This window comes from Apiospora phragmitis (assembly GCF_038363925.1).
Source record: "Apiospora phragmitis strain CBS 135458 chromosome Unknown utg000010l:1.0-9815664.0:1.0-9183399.0, whole genome shotgun sequence".
In the NCBI taxonomy this organism is placed as follows: domain Eukaryota; kingdom Fungi; phylum Ascomycota; class Sordariomycetes; order Amphisphaeriales; family Apiosporaceae; genus Apiospora; species Apiospora phragmitis.
The window spans coordinates 64,196-85,176 of NW_027117409.1; the positions used below are offsets into that span (position 1 = coordinate 64,196).

Consider the following 20,981-nt stretch of genomic DNA (forward strand, 5'->3'; position numbering starts at 1 on the left):
TAATCCAATTTTTTGAGCAGTTTTGTCGCAAAGGAGCGAGAACAGCTGTCTGTTTACGTAAATAGTGGCAGTAGTATTAATAGTGTGCGCTACTTCAAGCACTGGAGGATCCATTTGATTAGAAGCTCGGAATGTATCCTAGCCTTTCTACGTGATCTGGACAATAGATGGAGTCAATGAAGTTGAAAGTTACCTATCTAGCTATGTGCATTTTGTCGTTAGGAGCGCGAGCAGCCGAGGGACACGGAAATAGTGCCAGTGGCCTCGGTGGGTTACAGATGGGCTAGGCTGATCGTTGCCAGGATCAAGCTGCCATTATTAGCATGGGAAATGGAGACAGGTTCAATTCCTGTCAAGAGCTAACCTAGGGGTCTTTTTCGCTTGGACTCTTGTCGCCATCAAGCTCCTATTACTGGGAAAGTAGTATGGGAAATGGAGATAGATTCAAATCCTGTCAAGTGCTAGCGGCCTATTGTTTGGACTCTTTTCTCCATCCACCGACCGAATGCAGCCAAGCAGCCAAGGAGCCAGGGCCGGGAATAGTGGCGGGATCAGCGAAAAGTTCGCGGGATGAAGAATTATAAGGATTCGCGACTCGCGAGGCCAAGACGGCCTAAGCTTTCTGGAGGCTGCTCTTGGCGACTGCTCTAGGTAAGCCGCTTGCCAGGCTTGCCAGGGCAGCTGGTTGGTGGCTGGGTTCAATACAGGAAACATGAACACATGGAGAGGAGATGGGAAAAGGGAAATGGCATTTGCCCTTTTGCATGTTCAGTGAGTTCGGAGACTCTTTCTGGCGCAAATTTAATACATGAACTGGATGAAATGGACAGAATGCAAATTGGAATGCGACTCGAGTTGTTGGGGAGACGGTCGACCGATTGAAGATTAGACCGAGTAAAACGTGTCAGCCGCCGACCAGCCGGCAGTCCTCGAACCAAAAGCAAAAGCACTCAAAAATGTACGTACCTCCAAACCAGAATATCTTGCGAGCTTGATATTCTGATTAATGCGCCGCCATCCCCGGAGCATTTTCTCTCCTCGCTGCCTCGCCCCATGGGCAGATGGGCTCTTCCTGTGGTCAATTCGCAACGAACTGGGGAAAACAGCCCGAAGCGAAGGAGGACCGCAAAACAGCGGGTTTCGTCTTATTCTGACTTCTGAGCACTGCGCAAGTCAGTGGGGATTCTGGGAGGCTCTGGGACTGGACCGGGACAAGGGCCCAAGGGGGATAAGCGCCTGCTCGTTAAAACCCTCGCACCTCGAGCCTGCTCGAACGCTTTCTGTCTTTTTTTCCTTTTCCGCCGTTCGTTTCTGATTTGATAGGATCCACTCGCGTCGGTGAGATGATATCATCATGTCATGGACGAGACTGCTCAAGGTCAGCGGTCAACATTGGACACAGACAGTTCCAACCCGGATGTATGTAATAAATTAGTTGTGTAACCTTCACCTCACAAATCAAACAACCTCAATTGCCATTGCATGGATGCCGAAAAGGCTTATGTGATGGCCAAGTGCGGGAATCTTCAAGCCAAGTCTTTTGGTTCGTTTTTTTTCCAAGAGATGCCCAGCAGCTTACGGTGCTTACCTCCAAGCCTCGCGCCAGACGATGCTTGAGTAGATCGCCCATGCGGGAAGGACATGATACGGGCTGTACTTTTCCCGCTGCTCCTAAAATCAAACATTAACTAATGGCTAGCTCTGTCGATGCCGTTTTCTGCCTCTCCCTTGTTGCCAGCAGTAGCTCCTGTTGCTCTGTGTATGTTGCTCTGTGTATTTCTCATTTCCCCAGTCGGAGTCCCCACAGAGTCGGATGTCGGAATGTGCGTCATTGCGGGTCAGTTGCTGGGGGAGATGGCCCGATTAGAGCCACAACTTTCGATGCGCGATCCTGTTGCCTCTTGTCTACCGCGAGTCTGCACCATGTACCATGTCGAATGCGGCGTATCTGGATATGTGCGAGATGAGCTTCTTATTTGCTCAGCGCAGAAGGTAAGGCAAAAACAGACTCGACAAGATCGACGGTGGGATTGCATTTGCAGTCTGCATGCATCCCATCTCACCTTCCACGCCTCTCATCCGTTGCCCATGGCCTGGGATCTTGCCTTGACCTGATGCGGGAGCTGAGCGTGTGACTGTTCAATGTCAGGCCTGCCGGGAAGGAACTGCTCTCTTGGACGGGGGAGCTCGTTCCTTGCTTGCCCATGACGTGAGGAGCCCGTCCTTCGCGACTTCGCGCCGCTGCAAAGCCCTGCAAGCCCTCCCCCGTTTCCTGTCCTGGGCCCCGACTTGCGTACGCAGCTACTACTACGGACGAGTCTAGTACTTGTAGTAGCAGCCAAGTAGGTTGCATACCAGTTGAGCGGTTCCCACACCCTTAGCCTTGGCTCTTCCACTCTGCTTCCCTTTCTCATACGTTTAACCGACCATGTCATGTCTCCCCCGGTTTTGATGACCAACCTGCTTGGACGAACTGCACCGGCCTCCCCTCTCCGCAAACATCTTCCCTCCATGCACCACTACCCTGCCCATATTCTTGGTCCGCAAAATACTTAAATCTGGGGAAACCCGCCTTAGAAAAAAACAAAGTGGTTGTGTCTTACTTACTTCCCACTGCTTGACAACATTCCTCCCACACCCAATAGTCATATGCGGTAATCCGCGCAAATACTGACTGTTGCTGTCTTTGGAACCTTGCCACCCCAACCCTCTCGCAATCATGGTGGCACCCACAGATAGCGAGAAGACCGCGTTCGGGTCCGAGTCTTCGACCAACGGCCACGCTACCAACAATGGCATCACCAGCGAAAAGGACCACCACACGGGGCCGCTGAAGCCCCTCAACGAGACCGTGGGCACCCGCCACGAGCGCCTCGACCAGGAGAAGACCGAGGTCGAGGCCGGCACCGGCAAGCGCGAGCTCAAGGAGGACGAGGTCGAGGACCAGCTCGGCTACGCCTTCCCGGAGTGGTACAAGTGGTGGATCCTGACCGTCATCTTCCTGGTCCAGACCTCGATGAACTTCAACACGTCGCTCTACTCCAACGGCCTCGGCGGCATCTCCGAGGAGTTCGGCGTCAGCGAGCAGGCAGCCCGCGCCGGCGCCGCCTTGTTTCTCATCTTCTACGCCTTCGGCTGCGAGCTCTGGGCGCCCTGGTCCGAGGAGTTCGGCCGCAAGCCCGTGCTGCAGGCCTCGCTGTTCCTGGTCAACATTTTCTGTTTGCCCGTCGCGCTGGCGCCCAACTTTGCCAGCGTCATCGTCGGCCGCTGCCTCGGCGGCCTGTCCTCGGCTGGCGGCAGTGTAACGCTCGGCATGATCGCCGACATGTTCGACGGCGACCACCAGCAGTACGCCGTCGCCTACATCGTCTTCTCCTCGGTGGGCGGCTCCATCCTGGGGCCCATCATTGGTGGTTTTGTTGAGCAGTACCTGCACTGGCGCTGGACCATCTGGATCCAGCTCATCTTTGGAGGGTTCGTCCAGATCCTGCACTTCTTCACGGTGCCCGAGACGCGCACCACCATCATGCTCGATAAGATCGCTAAGAAGCGCCGCAAGACGGGCGAGGACCCCAACTGCTACGGCCCCGACGAGATCGAGTCCTTCTGGGACCGCTTCACCGTCAAGGAGCTCATCTACACCTGGCTGCGGCCCTTCCGCATGTTCCTGACCGAGCCCATCGTGCTGGTGCTGTCGCTGCTGTCCGGTTTCGCCGACGCCCTCATCTTCATGCAGATCCAGTCCTTCGCGCTCGTCTACAAGCAGTGGGGCTTCAGCGCGTCGCAGATCGGCCTGTCTTTCATCCCCATCGGCATCGGCTACGTCATCGCCTGGCTTTCCTTTATCCCGGCCATCAAGCGCAACAAGCGGGCCCGCGCCCGCAACCCCGACGACGAGCACGCCCAGTACGAGTCGCGGCTGTCGTGGCTGCTGTACCTGGCGCCCTGCCTGCCCATCGGTTTAATTATTTTCGCCTGGACCAGCACGGGCCCGCCGCTGCACTGGATCGGCACCATGGTCGGCAGCGCCATCATCGGCATCGCCAACTACGCCATCTACATGGCCACCATCGACTACATGATCTGCGCCTACGGCCCTTACTCGGCCTCGGCCACGGGCGGCAATGGATGGGCCCGTGACTTCCTGGCCGGTGTGCTGACGGTGCCCGCGACGCCCTTCTACTCCAACATTGGCGCTGAGAAGGGCATGAATCTGCCCTACGCCTCGACCATCCTGTTCTGCATCTCTTTCTTGTTAGTGCTGGCCGTCTACGTCATATACTGGAAGGGACCCGCCCTGCGCAAGCGCTCGCCCTTCGCCCAGAGCTTGGCGTCGGGGACCGAAGAATACCAGGGACGGCGCCTCAGCCTCGTCCGGACGCACTCGGGGTGCCAGCGGACCCGGCGCGGGAGCGTCTCGCCGGCCATCGCGCGCAGGCCCCACGGCACCCGCCCATGCCAACGCCTCGGACAGCTACGACGTGGCGGATTCTTCGGGTGTGGCCACGCCCGCCCACCGCTCCGGAGCCGCCACCCCCTCGGGCGCCAAGACACCCACGCGTCCCGGCCTCGGCGGCGACCGGTTCGGCCCCAGCAGCCGGCGCAGCTCCTACTACGCCAGCAAGCACGCGGCCGACCGCGCGCACAGCCGGGTGGCGAGCGCGGCGCACAGCCGGGTGCCAAGTGGGCGTAACAGCCACGAGGGCCCCCGCGGCGAGACGGACGACGTCGGGAATGTGGGTTTGCATCACGAGGAGCATGCGCAGAGGTTGCACAACCATCTGTCTACGATTCCTTCGACGCAGCCGGAGCGGCGGAGTCGGGAGCTGTGATTGGTGAGAAGCTGGGTAAAAAGTTCTAGGAGGAAGGAAGAAGGAAAGAAACACCACACAGAGAGGGGAAGAAGACTACTTAATGAAGTAACTTGGGTTATCTTGCATCTCGTGGAGTTTATTACTTATGGCCAGGGCCCGTATATTCCCCCTTGGGCTACCTGGGCGGCTGCATTGACTTTTGAGTTCTGGCATACCCCCTTCTTTGTTTGCTGTACTATACAGTTTTTTTTGAATCAAATGATGATTATCCAATAATTGGCGTCACTGTGGTCTAGATCGATCTGAGTGACTTATTTCTAGAGTATGGATACGATTGCATCTAAGCGGACACTGATGTTGTGGCAGCTAGTTTTGGTGTGCTGCTGACGGGCGTATGCAAGGGTTCTCGCTAATTGGAGTGAAAAGAGTTCGGGTGAGAGGTCATAATCTACTCTTTTCAGAAACTCGACTAATTTTTAACAAACTGCTGACTTATGATCTATGTTTAATCTTTTAATTGCAGTTGGTATCAGAAGCCTGTCCGATGAGTACTGGATAGGCAGCAGCGTGGGGTTTGATTCTAGGCACCTCAGGTAATTGGAGAGAATGTCTAAACTTGCCAGGCATATCCAAAACACCTTCCGGCGGCTCCTACAAGTAGCCAAACCGCACAACAGCACGGATCGGAGCGTCTGGAACAAGAAAACTGCCAAAGAGAATAATACTCAAGCGGTTGGCATGGATACTGAGACGGAGACGGCGTGGGACTCCTACGGTTCGGCCCCGCAGCCGTACTACGCTTTCAATCACCACAGCCAGAAGTGGGATCCACAGACGGGGAATGCGGAGCAGCAACGCCAACACCAAGAACAACAAGATGAAGGTGATGATTCGCAGCAACAACATGCCCGTATCTCCAACCTGGCCGTGTTCAGCTGGAACATCGACTTCATGCTCCCCTTCGCCGAGGCCCGCATGGACGCCGCCCTCGAGACGCTCCGGGACGTGACCACTAGTCAGCCCGCGACCACGACGGCCGTCGTCATCTTCCTGCAGGAGTGCGTCCAGTCGGACCTGGCGACCATCGCGGCGAAGCCCTGGGTGCGGGACCGGTTCTTCCTGACCGATCTTTTTGGTGGTTCTGGTGTGAAAAATAATTGGCGGTCGTCGAGCTACGGGACCACGACGCTGGTGGACCGCCGGCTGCCGCTCGTCGAGGTGTTTCGGGTGCCGTATGGGGAGAGGACGCGGATGCGGCGGGATGCGCTGTTTGCTGATGTGCTACTGATGGGAAAAGATGGAAACGGAAATAAGGGACAGCTTGAGAAAAAGGTCCGGCTCTGCAACACGCACCTCGAGTCGCTGGACCTGATGCCGCCTTTCCGGCCGGCGCAGATGCAGCTCGTGGTCCGGTACCTGAAACAGAACAAGAACAACGAGAAAGTAGCGGCGGGCATCGCGGCGGGCGACTTCAACGCGATCCAGGACTTCGACCGCAGGCTGCATGCCGACAACGGGCTCCGGGATGCGTACCTCGAGATGGGCGGGTTGGAAGATTGCGACGAGGGGTACACGTGGGGCCAGCAGGCGCGGACGGCGCTGCGGGTGCGGTACGGGTGTTCGCGCATGGACAAAGTGTACTATTCTGGCGGCGAGGATGCCCTCCGGCTGCGGCGGTTCGAGAGGTTCGGGGCCGGGGTGGAGTTACCGGTGTCCCACAAAGAGGAGAGGCGGCAGTTGGTGGAGGAGATGGGGTTCGAGCGGCCTTGGGTTACGGATCATCTCGGCGTCATGGCGGATTTTGAGGTGGTTTGAGATGGAAAATGATTGTGATTCGTTCTTTTCTTTCTTGTCTACGCCTACCTGCCGGCGACTCCTATGAGAATATCGCCACATCACTTGATTAAATGTTTATTTGTTTTCACGGACCATGCCAACCTCATACGACCAAACCATTGGCAAGATGCCAGATTGCAATAACATGTGCCAGCCAAGGCTTCAGAGTGTAGTGCTCGATCAGGCTGGCTGCAATGTCACCAGCTCGTCAAACTAGCTCATTGTCTATTCGGTCCCGTACCGAGCGTAATGTTGCATCTGCTCCCCCAAACGTGGGTAGATCAACACCATCGAGCCATGCAAAGTCTTGGATAACAACCCCCCTCCCCAATGGGCTTGTCACATTAGCTAATGCCATTTATGATAGGTCCCGACCGTCCAACCCCCGTTGCATTGAAGAAGCGCATCGTTCGTGTCCAATCCCAGGCATGGGTGCAGAATTTCCCCGCGACTGACGACACCCTCGCAGAATATGCCATTTCATCATGTGTGCATTATTCCAGCCCCTTTAAAGCTGGGAGTCGGCCGGTTTCTCAAGTGTCTTACGTTCCTCATTGTTAAACTGTTTTGATATTACGCGACACCGAAATCACCAAGCGCAAAGCATTCTGTCCTACAGTAGTTGGCATGGCAGTCTCATTGCTTCGCGACCTCTCGTGGTCTCACATCCTCGGGCTGCTGCTCGTCGGGCTCCTCTCCGCCGCGGCCATCCGAACGGTTCGCAATGTGTACCTGCACCCCCTCTCGAAGTTCCCCGGCCCGTGGTACGCAGCGGCGACGTCGCTCACGTCGGCCTTCATCTCGTGGCGGCGAGTCGAGCCGGACTGGCTGCTCGGCCTGACCAAGAAGTATGGAAGTAGGTCGCCTGGACATTAGTAAATAACTTGGTCTGGACATAGCTGACCTGACCTGCTCGCAGCGGATACCCCGATCCGGATCGCCCCGGCCATGTTGCTCTTCCCCCGGCCCTCGGCGCTGAAGGACATCTACTGGGACCCGGCCTGCAACTTCAAGACGGAGCTATACGGCACCGGGGCGCTGGGACCGCCGCAGCTCTTCACGACGCGTGACGGGGAGGTCCACAGGAGGTTGCGGAAAGCCCTTGGGGGCACGCAGGTAGGTCAACTGTCGTTTAAGGGGGTCTCTTCTACTTAATTATTGAGTTCAATGATGATATACTGATATACGTTTGGCTTCTCATGCAGTGGTCGATAGGATATCTCAAGAATAACTGGGAATCCCGCATCGATGACCAAATCCGGCTCTTCGTGGAGAAGATGACGGATTTCGCTGAGCGGAAAGAGGTCATTGGATTATCCGACAAAGTCGCGTGAGTCTCGTTGCACCTTTTCCCCAAACCCCTGACTCGACAAGAAACTGATTCAAACACACAGCGAGTTCGCCGCCGACATCATGACCATGGTCTCCTTCACGGAGCCCTGGGGCTTCGTCCGGCACAACCGCGACGAGCGCGGCATGCTGGCGTCGTGGCGCGAGGGCCTCGACTTCTTCGGCATTGCGGGCCGCTGGCAGTGGTTCCGGCGCCACGTCTTGACCAACGACTGGCTCTCCGGTTGGTTTCTGCCGTCCGGCGACGACCGGAGCGGCATGGGGTACCTGTACGCGCAGGCTGACCGGCATGTGAGTCTGCGGGAGGCGAAGATGGAGGCGGAGGGGAAGGCGTTTTATATGGAGCAGCCGGATTACTTGCAGTAGTACGTTTCTTCTCTGTTACTTGTTCATCATGTGTGTATCCATTTTCCAAAAAGAAGAAGGAGAAGAAGAAGAAGAAGAAGAAGAAGAAGAAGAAGAAGAAGAAGAAGAAGAAGAAGAAGAAGAAGAAGAAGAAGAAGAAGAAGAAGAAGAAGAAGAAGAAGAAGAAGAAGAAGAAGAAGAAGAAGAAGAAGAAGAAGAAGAAAAAGGCGGGTACCCAGACATTTGACACTAACTACCTATGTACCAACACAACAGCTGCCTCGAAGCCCGCTACGAGTCCGGCGCCCCCCTCACGCCCGTCGAGCGCCGTGCCCACGTCACCCTGCTGATCCAGGCCGGCGCCGACACCACGGCCACGGCCCTGGGCAGCACCCTGCGGTACCTACTCGTACAAGACGGCGGCCGCGTGCTGGCCAAGGCGCGCGCCGAGCTGGACGCGGCCGAGCGGGACGGGAAGCTGAGCGACCCCGTCGCGTACGAGGAGGCGCGTCTTCACTTGCCCTACTTCGGGGCTTGTATCAGGGAGGCTCTGCGGCTGGACCCGCCGGCTACGAATCTGTTTGCCCGACTTACTCCTTCTTCTTCGTCTTCGTCCTCAGGCTGCAGTTCCCAGCCCAAACGTATCGACGGCGTCCTCGTCCCGCCCGGGACCGAGGCCACGAGCAACGCCTACGTGGTGCAGCGAGACCCGGAGATGTACGCGCCGGACCCGGAGACGTACCGGCCGGAGCGGTGGCTGGAAGGTGAGAGCAAAAACATAAGCAAAAACAGGGCCACGGCGTCGGAGATGGAGGCGGCGCAGTTCGTGTTCGGGGTGGGGCCCCGGGTGTGCTTGGGAAGGAGGTCGCGACCATGGAGCTGTGGAAGCTGCTGCCGCAGGTGGTGCGGTGCTTCGATATGGAGCTGCTCGAGGCGGGCGAGTATGTCGTCGCTGGCGGGGTAGCGTTCAATAGGGGGCTGAAAGTGCGGCTTACTCGGAGGTGATGTGATGCCGGCAAAACAAAACATCGAGATAGTGAGGACTTGACTGTGGGTTATGGGTCTCCGTGTTTTTACTTATGTACCAGTGTATTTACTTTGGGTGAGCGCTGGAGCCTGTTATGAAGCCCCAAAACTGAAGCCTTGCTGGTGGTAGTGAACACAGCGCTCCACTGATGGCTTCCTTCACCCTTCCATGACATTGGAAGTGAACAATCAAAACAATTACCCCCCAACTTTTTTTCCCACCAAATTTCCAGATCATATTAACACTCCGTGGATTAGCACAAATTGTTTGACTTTGATAAAAAACATCACAATCGATGGCAACCAGTTGAACTCCCTTATTTGGTTGCCAGCCAGCATCAACATCATCAGACCATCCCAAACTCCCTTTTCCTTCTTTCCTTTCTAGAAGGACTTCTACCATCAAGAATACACTTGACCTACAAATTTGGTAATACTCAAGTTCATCCAAGCATCCAAGCATCCAAGCTCATCATTCATTTTCACCATCCCAAGTTCATCTGCCAAGTTCCAACTCTCAAGTTCCTCATCCAGTCTCAAGCCTATCCAAGTCGTACTTGAACGCCTACAGCACCGACCAAGATGGCCGACATCGAGAATTTCGCTGGCGATGCAGCATCAGCAGGCGACAGCGAAAGCGACAGCCATTCGGCCCAGGAGTCGTCCGCACCCGACCCTCTGAACAATTTCATCGACCAGCTCACGCCGAAGCCTGATGAAGACGCGCATGGCCGCCGACGGGACGAAGAGTACGAGAACCCTCCCCCGTCACTTGGATGACTCTCCCCGACCACGACAGCTTCACTGCCAGCATCATGGCCACAATCCCTGGCGCGGTTGATGGTCTTCAAGTCGCGAGCGATATGTTCCGCCACCGGGTCGGCCAGCGTATCGGAGGCTACCACAACGCACTCTTCTTTTGTTTCCGCCGAGCCCTCCATCTCGAACGCGATACCGATTGCGCCATGTGGACCATCACTCTCCGGATACCTCGTGATCGAAACGTTCCTGGACCGGTCCTCGTTGCAGCAGCAGAAGCAGCAGAAACAGATGGCGACGCCGATCCGACCGCCGATCCTTTGGACGAGTTCGTCGACAAACTTGAACAGCCGGACGATGAGATGGACACGGACTCTGATAATGACTCAGGCTCAGACTTGGACGGCGAGCGACTGGATGATGGCATCGCGAACCACCCGCCCATCATCTGGAAAAGACTTCCTGGCGATTGCATCACTACCATAGTCCAGAGCTTGGATGGGTATAAACTCGCAAACCGGATGTTCTTGGGACGAGTCAAGGAACGCATTGGACACGCTGGCAGCACAGTCGTCACAAAACTATGCCCAGCTCCCGACAACTCCTTTTATATGACCATGTGGATATATCGTGAAGATGTTTCTTCGAGTTCCTCGGTCCGGTTTAACAATGGACCTTGGATCCTACTCGATGAAGACACTGAGAGGCAGTTATGTACTTAGGCGAGGAGAGATGGGGTTTCTGGAAGGAAAATGATGACGAGAAAAGGAATTTGCTGGACGGGAACATGCATGACTGCTATTAGGATGGCAGTCCCTGATTGAGGGGATTGAACACTTGTAATAGCAAAAAACCTGTAGCTTCAGACTGGTCAATCAATAATTTAGCATGCCATCTTGACTTGGACCTGTGACGTGGAATGTGAACTTGTAAGCGCTACGTAAGTCTCAATATTATGGCTTGAAGTTGCGGTACTTGCTGCCAAGGCAACACCTCGGACACGAGAGGGACGACGTAACCTTGAGCCACAGAACACAGCTTCCAGTTGAAGAGCATAGCGAGCAATGCGCAGTAAATAGGACATTATATTTCATCTAAGGAAAGAGATATCGCAAATTCTACCGATCTTAACGCTGCGGCAGTAAAGGATGTATCGTACAGAAACCAGGCCAGATCCCACCACCTCTTTCTTCTCTACCGTCTTCCCAACCACGCCTTTCCTCCTCTTGTTCTCTCAAGGTAACCAAAAGAGACCGAACACACACCGCCTTGGTTGTATGTTATTTCTCTCTCTAACTTCTAGACATACTTCTCTTTCTTGGTTCTTTCTTTCGTTCGTTCTATCTTGCTCTATCCGCAAATCATTCCTTCCTTCCCTCTTCTTACTATGACCAGATATCCGATTCCGCCCAAAGCTGCGGAAAATCACTCACACTCGACGTACTGCTCAACGAGCTGGCAGTCTTAGGCGTCACGCCCGGCGCCGTCAACAAACTGCCGCCGGATGTCTCGCTGCCCCGACCGAGAGCACATCGTCATCATCACCGACGACTTCCTTCTCCGCTGAAGCGGCAGTGGCCGCAGCGACGGCAGCAACAGCCGCGACGCGCTCCATGGCCTCGAGGCGCCGGTCCTCGGTGATCTTGCGCTCGAACTCGACTTTGCGCTCGACCTCCTCATCGTCCTCGCCCTTACCGCTCTCCCACATGCCGCTCACCTCCTGCGCGATGGATTCGGTGCGAGGCACCATGTCAAACTCAAAGGGCGCCGGCTTGGCGATGAGCAGCGGCGTGAAGTCGTTCCAGTGGACGGGCACCTCGGTCCCGTCGGCCTTGCGCTTCTTCTGGATGCGGAAGGCCCAGGCCATGCCGCCCATGGCCAGGAAAAGATCCATCTCGACGATGGGCACGCCCTGGCACGTGCGCCGGCCAAAGCCGAACTGCGAGAAGCCGGCGAGGTTCGGGTGCATCGTCAGCGGCTCCTTGTAGGTCGGGTACTTGGGCTGAGCCAGCGGGCCGGGTTGAAGGTCTCGGGGTCGGGGTACGTGGTCTCGTCGCGCGTGATGCCCCTAAGTGTTTTGTGTTGTTAGTGTTCGTCTAAAAGGAAGCAAAGAGGCTTTTAGACTTTCGGAAGTCCGAGAGTTTAGATGTCCAACGTGCATGGCATGTGCCATTCCTTGCTTCTGCCCATGGAGCAATAGGATTGAGTGACGGGAGGGAGAGGAAAGGAAAGACAAAGACAAGAAGAAGAGTCATGTTTCTACTCACCATTCCAATGCGTGAATCGTAGCGCCGGCGGGGATGAAGTACCCATTGTAGACATCGTCCTTCTCGACAGCATGGGGAATGCCTGTGGCGATAATTAGATGTTAGACCCAAGTATAGACACTTCAGACAGACAACAGTGAAGGCAGTAGAGTAGATGAAAAGAAGAGAAAGGACTCACCAGTAGGGACAGGCGGCCGCCAGCGAATGACCTCCTTGACGACGGCCCGCAGCAGCGGCATCTTCTCACGGTCGTCCCACTCGGGGCAGCGCCCGCCGCACGCCTCGTCGATCTCCTGCTGCAGCTTGTGCTGCCACTCGGGGAAGTGCAGCATAGCCAGCAAGAAACTCTGGATGGGGCTGCCGATCGTGAGCGCGCCGGCGATGGCCATCTGGCCGACCACGTACGTCGCCTCGGCCTCCTCGCCCCACTTGATCTCGTCGCCCGGCTTGGTCAGCGTGTCGATGAACGTGCGCACGAAGCTGGGGTCGGCCGTGCCCTGCCCGACGGCGTCGCGCACGTACTTGACGCTGCTCTTGAACAGGCCCGCCTCGACCTCGTGGCGCGCGTGCTCGCGCTGCTTCCAGGGCGACAGGCAGTACGGCACGTGCATGAGCCACGAGATGACGTTGGGCAGCGCGCCCGAGGGCGAGATGGTCTCGAGCAGGCCGAACGTGGTCTCGCGCAGCAGGTTGGCCGGGTGCGGGCTGCCCCACGACAGGCGCGACACGGTCCGCGCCGTGAACTGCTCGATGTACTCGCGGTACTGCGAGGCGTCCTGTGACAGCAGGTACAGGAAGCGGTCGCGCTCCTTGGAGGGGTAGCTGTGCAGCGAGGCGTTGGCGGACTGGGCCATCAGGTGCTGGGCCAGCTTCCGTTGCCTCTTCCAGGTATCTATCAGGAACGTCAGTAGTTGATCCAAGTCCTTGGGAGGGAATGCCAACCATTACGGCCGTGGAGAGCAAGGTACTCTCCGCCAGTGCGGTTGTTGGGCAGGTTAGGGATCATGGGACGATCCGAGTAGATCAGGGCTCGCCGCGATAACAGGTCGTGGGCGATGGCCTCGGAGGAGATCCATACGTGGACCGAGCCGAAGATCTCCATCTTGTAGATGGGGCCATATACCTTGCTCCATTCATAAAACTTGAGCCAGGAGCTCTCGGCGGGGATATCATGGATACGACCTATTAAGGGGATGCCTGATGGTGTTCTGTCAGTATGTTGAGGTGTGGAAGAGGCAGCAAGAGTTGAGATCACATACCCTTGGGGCCGGGGAGTGGTCGAGCACCAGGAGGGATCTTGTTTCGCTCATGCTCCTTCCTCTTGAGGTACACGACGTAAAGCAATAACACAACAATAGCAAAGACAGGTGCTGCGGCCATATTGCCTCAATTCGCTACAACTCATGTAGCTTCTTCTGTGTCAAACAGAAGATGTGGATGGGATCTATTCGATGGCAATACGACACAAGAAAAAAAAAGAAATGACGGGTGGCTGGGTCTTAGGGGAGAGGGAAGACCACATGGAACGAGCGTCAGATCGGCAATGTGAAGAGTCCGCAAGGGAAGCAAAAAGCGAATAAGGCCCCGGGATGCATAGGTTTATGAGCAATGAAGAGTTTCTTCGATCGACAACCCCTCTTCTGCATATACCTGCCAACAGAGTGCGAGAGGGCGAGAGCTGCGGTGAGGCGCGGTGGGAGCTTGGGCCGAGACCAGACCGTCCTGCAGCCAACCTTGGCTACGCAGGGGGTTCCTATGAAGCGCAACAAAGAGGCAGAGTGGGTGCGGTGCTCTTGTGCTGATCATGTAATCTGATCAGGAGACTCTTTCGAGAGCAGGTCATGCCGGGGACATGGGTCCAACACGATGGAGTCAGCGGATACACCAAAGTCTATCCTCCTGTTGGAGCAGGCTGCCGGGCGCGGTTGTCAGCGTATCCCTTCAAGGAAGTATGCCCAGTCTGTGTGTGGCCATCACCGAGTGATCAGGTACATGGACGATCAGTGTCAAGGACTCTCTGACGTCGGCAGGTAGCAGGCGAAGGAACTAGGCCAGGGTCGAGCTTTGGCTTCGCAAATCGGCAGCTTGGCACAAGATTCCATCAGAGGAATGAGGCTACGCAACTTTGGACACTCAGCAGATCCTGCCGCAACCATGGTGATGTGAAGTCTGGGGAGTCGAGTGCCTTCAGCTTGTGATCGAGCACCAATCTATTGGTCTCATCTCTGAACCGCTGGTCTCTCTTACAGAACCGTGAAGAATTTCTGGTATTGTCCTTGACCTATTGGGTGACATATTAGAGATCATGAGGAATGGCAAACACCTTCGTATCCAGGTGTGATATTGGATATCCTGTGCAGAATTTCTGCATATGCGCAGTTGGGGACGGGGGGGGGGGGGTCCAGCCTTTGCAGCCAACCGCGTGCTTGTGATTTCCTCTTTGGGACAGGTGAGGCAAGGCAGATAAGCAGCAGCTGTTTCTTAGTAGGTTAGCTGTGCGTCTAGATCTCAACTGCATGATGCTTCGTATGTTGCCTCGACATCAGTTGCCACAGAAGCGTACCCGGTCGGCTGGAAAGGCGACTCGAGAGGTCAGTGCAACCGACGAGGCTTGCTGAGGCTTGGACGAATTTGACTTTACCGTTGGTAAAGATGCATGCTAGCAGGTTCCTAGCAGGTCGAGCGCAGAGATCTGGTGCCGAAATTGCGTGGTTGATCCCAGCGGCATGATCTCTAGAAAAAGCTTCATCCCTAATGCTTCCATCGCAAAGCGGAAGCAATCATTCCCTTCGCTCCGCCATGGCTCGGGGCTTGCAGCGTTTGCTTCGCCATGTCGAGTCGGCTGGGATGCCAAGCGACATGCCGAGCCGGATCCTATCTACCAGCCGAAATTCTGACTGGCGGCGAACGGCCACCAATCTCCGGGTCGCTAATTGGCCTTGAGACCCATGCATGTTTGGAAGTTGTCAGCGACAGATAGTTGATGTCGGGAGTTTGCGCCTGGCTCGGTGAGTCGGCAACATCCCTCCCGGGACCGACGACGGGGTTGCTGCCTCTGCTGCTTGGGCATGTCAAACAACCCCCACATACTTAGCAACAGACAGCAGCCTACATATTTGGTACATATGCCCCTTATGCATAGCAGCACTTCCTAGGCCTTCCAAGAGAAAGGTCCAAGCAGGATTGCGTATGCAGCCCTAACCTCGACCAAATGCTGGATGCAAGCACTCAAAAGGCGCATGCACAAGTCTCCCGGGTAAATTGTGCAGCGCAGGCAGCATGGTTTACCGTTCAACATATGGCAGATGTGTAATGCAGATGCGGCTCCCGCACCCCCGCTGCTTTCAGCGAATTCGACTACTCATCTTTCCTTTTTCAGCTTGCCTCTTCGTGTTCTGCAATATTCGGGGAATACAGGGTGGGTTAGGGTGGCTTGCTCGAAGAAGTGGGTTAGCACCGGGGAGATCGGCGCCACCATGTCGTATTGTAACAAAGACCAATCTACAGAATGTTTGCTGGCTAAGAAGGAGGCTGCCCCCACGAGAAGAATGAACATATCGTGCTTCATTTGTCTGGTTCCCGAGCGTCTCCTGTTCTGAGAAGCGGTGTTGCAAGGTAGAAAAAGCGCTCCCCTTATCCGTTCGTTTCCGCGCGGTCAAGTGTAAACGTTCCTACTCCCTAGATCGGATGCCGCACCTTTTTAGGAGGACAATGCCCCTTGGTGAACGGACGGCACGGATGAGGCCATGCGGGATAGACCAAAGCATTGTCTATTCTTTGCCCAGCAACATCTACAATGCGCTTCAGTCTCGAGGGCTCCTTTGTTTCCCTAGACAATGTGGTCTTGTTCTCAAGGGCGCTTTCAACTTCTTCTCAATGGTCTTGAACACCAGAGCGCTTATGCCTATAAAAGACAGCATGTCCCACCACATGCTTTCCTACTAGTCCTACTCGAGCATCGAAGACAAATCACACAGGTCTCTTTCATTCATTCAGAGATCGCGTAAACAGAAGACCGGTCTACATATCCAAGCTAAGTATTCTCTCAAGTTTTGCTTTTCCTTGCTTCCGAACGTTCCCCCCCCCCTTTTTTGGTAAATCGTCGGAGAGAAGAGAAGAGACAGACAGAAAAACAGCCACCACCATGTGCATCGAGCAGACCATCTGGTACCCGTGCCGCACCCACGCGGCCATGAAGCCCATCACGCAGTACTGCGAGCGCTTCGACCGCAGCTCGCGCGAGCAGCACTGCGGCGACGTCAAGGACCTCGACCCGTTCGTCGCGCCGTCGGTGCGGGCGCACCTGCAGGAGCCGTGCCCCCACGGCTGCAAGACGCCGCCGGGGCCGATCCAGTGCCTCCCCTGGTCAAGTCCGGGTCCAAACGCGTCGGGAAGTCGCTGGTGTGCGGGCTGCGGCGGGCCCGGCAGGGGGTCAGGGAGGCGCTGCGCTGAGCGCGGGTGCTTCTGCTGGCGTGTCTGTAGTCTAATGATAGTAAAAATTGAAATATCCAAATAAATACAGTCTTCAGTATCAAAAGTGTCATTATCAGAATCAGAGTGAAGCCTCCTTCTTCTCTGGAGGAGCAATATACAGGACAATTGCAGTGTCTTAGAGCGTAGATAGCCCTGATAGATAAGTGTTCTCAACTGTCCGATGGCAGCAGAGCCACATCGAAGCAAATACAAACCTGACGTCGATATCGAATGACGTCTTTGCATCTCGAACTCCTACTAGCCATGCTGCATGCACAAGCAAGTGATGGTGGGACGAATCTGCAGGTCTCAGTCTCAAGTCTCTCCCGCAGCCGACCTTGCACTAAAGACTAGCGCCAGCAGCGCTGGAGCCTGAAGAGCCAGGGAACCCCTCCATGCACCTAAGTATTAATATTAGCGGCCCCTCAACGCGTTACCCTCGCTCGACTTCGTGTCGCGTCGCGTTAATTAGATTGGATTCGCTTTTACTACTTTCTTTTCCATGGCCATTTGACACGACCACAACCTGGAAAGGAGAAGATACAACCCCGTAATACACCCAGTCGGACTTCAAAATGGGCTCTACAAACCCAAGGACACATGAGGAATACCAATACCTCGATCTCGTCCGCGAGATCTTGGATCATGGCGAACGCCGACCCGACAGGTACAGCCCATTCTTCTTCCCCCCTGCTTCTGCTTCCTGAAAAGACGAAGTAAAGAAAAGCGAAAGAGCACAAGCTAACAAGCACCTCGCAATCTCCAGGACCGGCACAGGCACATACTCCATCTTCGCCCCGCGCCCGCTGAAGTTCGCCCTCCACGCCCCCGCGCCCGCCGACGCCCCCCCCTCCAAGCCCCCCAACCGATCCTGCCCCTGCTAACGACGAAGCGCGTCTTCACACGCGCCGTCATCGCCGAGCTGCTCTGGTTCATATCGGGCTCGACCTCGTCCAAACCCCTAAGCGAGGCCGGCATCAAGATCTGGGACGGCAACGGCTCGCGCGAGTTTCTGGACGGTTTAGGTTTAACGCACCGCGCCGAGGGCGACCTGGGCCCCGTCTACGGCTTCCAGTGGCGGCACTTCGGCGCCGACTATGTGGACTGTGACGCCGACTACACGGGGCAGGGCGTCGACCAGCTCGCCGAGATCGTGCACAAGCTGCGCACAAACCCGTACGACCGCCGCCTCATCCTGAGCGCCTGGAACCCCAAGGCCATGAAGGAGATGGTGCTGCCGCCGTGCCACATGTTCGCCCAGTTCTACGTTTCCTACCCGCGGAGTAGTCATGGCGCTCCAACATCATCAGAAACAGCACAAAAGGAAGAGGAGAACCAACCAAAGGGCCACCTCCACTGCCAGCTCTACCAGCGCTCCTGCGACATGGGCCTCGGCGTCCCCTTCAACATCGCGAGCTACGCGCTGCTGACGCACATGCTGGCCCACGTCTGCGACCTGGTCCCGGGCAGCCTGACGCACGTCATGGGCGACGCCCACGTCTACGTCGACCACGTCGACGCGCTGCGTACCCAGCTCGAGCGCGAGCCCCGCGACTTCCCCCGGCTCCAGATTGCTAACCGCGAAAAAGGCGGCAGCATCGACGGCTGGAAGGTCGAGGACTTTGTCATTCAGGGGTACGACCCGCACAAGTCCATTGCCATGAAGATGTCGGTGTAGTGCATAATAGTTTTCAGGCCAGGCAGGGATGTGATAATAGAACGGGCATATGAATCATTTAACGACTTAAAGGAATTGCATAAGAAGTAGACATGGAGATAGTGCTATATTGGTCATGCCTCATAAGGTATCAAGAACGCCGTGCGATGAAACCCCTTACATGCTTTGCTACTTCAGACATTCGTGCAAACTCATATGGCCAATCAACATTCAACCTACTTTGCACCTAAGCCCCCGTGATGATCTTCTCCAGCTCCTCGGGGTCCTTGGGGCAATCCGTCAAGTTCTCACTGCCATCTTTGGTGATCAGGAGGTTGTCCTCAATGCTGAACATCATGGCGATTAGCACGCGTTATCAAATTTCAAATTGCCAGCAGCAGACTTACCGAACACCACCGACATCCCAGTACTTGTTGAGGACCTTCTCGTCGATGTATTGAGCATGCTTGGGGTCCTTCAGGTATGGTCGAATGATGAAGTCGCAGAAGTAGATCTGATGATCGCGTAAGCATATTGCATAAACCGGACAGTAAGAGGTGAGAATACTTACACCAGGTTCGACAGTAATGACACTACCCGCTGGCAGGTTCCTGCGCACACGCAGGTACCGGAACAAGGGGTCGGGGTCCGAGTAGTTGGGGTGGCCACCGGTGTCGTGCGTGTCCATGCCCAGGTAGTGCCCGAGACCGTGCGGCAGGAAGGCGGCGCTCGTCCTGGCCTTCAGGATCTCGTTCTTGTCGCCCTTGAGGACGCCGAGCGACAGCAAGCCGTCGATGGCGATCTTGTGGGCCAGCAGGTGGACGTCGTCCCAGGCCACGCCCTCCTTGAGCATGGCGATGCAGTGCAGCTGCATCTTGAGCACGATGTCGTAGATGGCGCGCGACTCCTTGGTGAACTTGCCCGAGACGGGGAAGGTTCTCGTCTGGCAGTGTGGGTCAGTCATTGATTCTTCCACAGCACGAATATCAATCATGATTGCTATTATTCAGGGAGTAACGTGATGCAAACTCACAATATCCGAAGCATACAGCTTCCACTCGCAACCCGCATCGAGCAGCAACAGGTCCTTGCCGCCCGGCATCTCCTTGTTATTGTGAACATAGTGCAGCGTCGCGGCCGAGCGCCCGCTGGCGACGATGCTGGGGTAGGCCTGGAACTTGGCGCCCTTCTTGTAGCACTCGCCGAGGAACAAGCCCTCGAGCTCGTACTCCTTGGCCGCGGTCCGGACGGCGCGCATGACCTTCTGGTGCGCGGCCTCGCTGACCATGTTGGCCATGCGGATGAGGGCGACCTCGTACTCGTCCTTAACGACGCGGCACTCGTCGACGGCCTCGCCGAGCAGGTCGAAGTTCTTGTCGTCGAACTCGAGGAAGCTGACGTGGGGCGCGACGCGGCCGCCGATGGCGAAGACGGTGTTTTTGTTGGTATCCTTCTGCGCGGCGCCGAGGCGGGCCAGGGTCGCGTTGAGCTCCGTCGACGGCAGCACTTCGTCGACGTCGTAGCGGGCGCGCGCGTCGTCGGGCGACAACGGCAGGCCGGACCAGATGACCTCCTCGGGGTCGACGGGCGGGATGAACAGCGTGCTTTGTTTAGTCGCCATGTTGTACACCAGGTAGCTGTCGGCGACGTCGTCCAGGCCCGTCAGGTACATGAAGGCGCGGCGCTGGCGGAAGGGCACGGGCTCGTCGCAGTCCTCGAGCAGGCCCGAGGCCGCGCCCTCGAGGTAGAGAATGCCCGTCGCGTCGGTCTTAGTGCGGATGTAGGCGGCGACGCGCGCGGCATGGGCTTTGGCGGGGTACTTGCCCGCAAGGATCTTGTCGACGTCCATGGTCATCGTCATGGTGGGGGTTGTACGCGGGGTCGTTGCGGATGAGAAAGTCGAGGAAGGACAACGAGAAATACCGTAATCGACCAGAGGAATTCGATCTGCCGATTGGCGGCAGGGAGGAGACTTGGAATGAGGACGTTGCTCTGCGTGGGAATTGAGCTCGTGCACACCTGCTAAAGAACCGCAGATGAACGAAGGACATTTGTTTGTTGGGTTCGAATGGAGAAAAGCTTTCTGGCACAGAGTACCTACCTGCCTCTTTGAGCCCATCAGCAGCATGAGGGACTCCTGCGATAGGCGGGTTGCCTCGGATCCAGAGCTCCATTCCTTCGCTGACGGCGGGGCACATAGGCGGGGTTGCTTCTGCTCGGCAACTTCCGACAGGCCTAGCTCGCTGGGAATTGTTCCGCGACCAAGTACGTCCGACAGCTATCCGTCCGTGATCAGAAGCTCATCCTAGGTGTAACAAAATGATGTGATGTGATGTGATAATACGTCCATCGACCGGGACAATTTCGTTGGGGGGGGGGGGGAAATTTGTTTTCGGAAGGGAAACGCCTCTTTGTGCACAATCCCTCCGTCGTTAATTAAACCCATTCTCGTCT

At 56.1% G+C, this 20,981-nt stretch overlaps 9 protein-coding genes across 9 annotated transcripts; 6 read left to right on the plus strand and 3 right to left on the minus strand.

Annotated features, from left to right (window-relative positions):
• Nucleotides 1-2,719: 2,719 nt before the first annotated feature.
• PG994_009861 (uncharacterized protein) lies at nucleotides 2,720-4,832 on the plus strand (the record flags this gene model as incomplete). The annotated part of the gene is made up of 2 exons (XM_066861270.1): nucleotides 2,720-4,254; nucleotides 4,307-4,832. 2 exons carry the CDS (start codon nucleotides 2,720-2,722, stop codon nucleotides 4,830-4,832), a joined length of 2,061 nt encoding a protein of 686 aa, XP_066710380.1.
• Nucleotides 4,833-5,420: 588 nt separating this feature from the next.
• PG994_009862 (endonuclease/exonuclease/phosphatase family protein) lies at nucleotides 5,421-6,629 on the plus strand (the record flags this gene model as incomplete). Its single annotated transcript, XM_066861271.1, has 1 exon — nucleotides 5,421-6,629. One exon carries the CDS (start codon nucleotides 5,421-5,423, stop codon nucleotides 6,627-6,629), a length of 1,209 nt encoding a protein of 402 aa, XP_066710381.1.
• A 648-nt stretch (nucleotides 6,630-7,277) lies between these two features.
• Nucleotides 7,278-9,350, plus strand: PG994_009863 (cytochrome P450 monooxygenase-like protein; the record flags this gene model as incomplete). The annotated part of the gene is given in 7 exon segments (XM_066861272.1): nucleotides 7,278-7,506; nucleotides 7,570-7,766; nucleotides 7,856-7,980; nucleotides 8,045-8,291; nucleotides 8,420-8,576; nucleotides 8,633-9,192; nucleotides 9,207-9,350. 7 exon segments carry the CDS (start codon nucleotides 7,278-7,280, stop codon nucleotides 9,348-9,350), a joined length of 1,659 nt encoding a protein of 552 aa, XP_066710382.1.
• A 603-nt stretch (nucleotides 9,351-9,953) lies between these two features.
• PG994_009864 (uncharacterized protein) lies at nucleotides 9,954-10,151 on the plus strand (the record flags this gene model as incomplete). The annotated part of the gene is made up of 1 exon (XM_066861273.1): nucleotides 9,954-10,151. The coding sequence occupies one exon, from the start codon at nucleotides 9,954-9,956 to the stop codon at nucleotides 10,149-10,151; it is 198 nt and encodes a 65-aa protein (XP_066710383.1).
• A 35-nt stretch (nucleotides 10,152-10,186) lies between these two features.
• On the plus strand, nucleotides 10,187-10,852 carry PG994_009865 (uncharacterized protein; the record flags this gene model as incomplete). The annotated part of the gene is made up of 1 exon (XM_066861274.1): nucleotides 10,187-10,852. The coding sequence occupies one exon, from the start codon at nucleotides 10,187-10,189 to the stop codon at nucleotides 10,850-10,852; it is 666 nt and encodes a 221-aa protein (XP_066710384.1).
• Nucleotides 10,853-11,652: 800 nt separating this feature from the next.
• PG994_009866 (cytochrome P450) lies at nucleotides 11,653-13,777 on the minus strand (the record flags this gene model as incomplete). Its single annotated transcript, XM_066861275.1, has 5 exons — nucleotides 11,653-12,198; nucleotides 12,398-12,479; nucleotides 12,530-13,289; nucleotides 13,340-13,594; nucleotides 13,657-13,777. Coding segments are annotated over 5 exons (1,764 nt in total), but the record flags the coding sequence as incomplete, so codon positions are not given.
• Nucleotides 13,778-16,417: 2,640 nt separating this feature from the next.
• Nucleotides 16,418-16,941, minus strand: PG994_009867 (uncharacterized protein; the record flags this gene model as incomplete). The annotated part of the gene is made up of 2 exons (XM_066861276.1): nucleotides 16,418-16,873; nucleotides 16,918-16,941. The coding sequence occupies 2 exons, from the start codon at nucleotides 16,939-16,941 to the stop codon at nucleotides 16,418-16,420; spliced, it is 480 nt and encodes a 159-aa protein (XP_066710386.1).
• Nucleotides 16,942-17,445: 504 nt separating this feature from the next.
• PG994_009868 (Thymidylate synthase) lies at nucleotides 17,446-18,548 on the plus strand (the record flags this gene model as incomplete). The annotated part of the gene is made up of 2 exons (XM_066861277.1): nucleotides 17,446-17,537; nucleotides 17,648-18,548. The coding sequence occupies 2 exons, from the start codon at nucleotides 17,446-17,448 to the stop codon at nucleotides 18,546-18,548; spliced, it is 993 nt and encodes a 330-aa protein (XP_066710387.1).
• Nucleotides 18,549-18,774: 226 nt separating this feature from the next.
• On the minus strand, nucleotides 18,775-20,388 carry PG994_009869 (Xaa-Pro dipeptidase; the record flags this gene model as incomplete). Its single annotated transcript, XM_066861278.1, has 4 exons — nucleotides 18,775-18,874; nucleotides 18,935-19,041; nucleotides 19,099-19,470; nucleotides 19,561-20,388. The coding sequence occupies 4 exons, from the start codon at nucleotides 20,386-20,388 to the stop codon at nucleotides 18,775-18,777; spliced, it is 1,407 nt and encodes a 468-aa protein (XP_066710388.1).
• Between the last annotated feature and the right edge of the window lie 593 nt (nucleotides 20,389-20,981).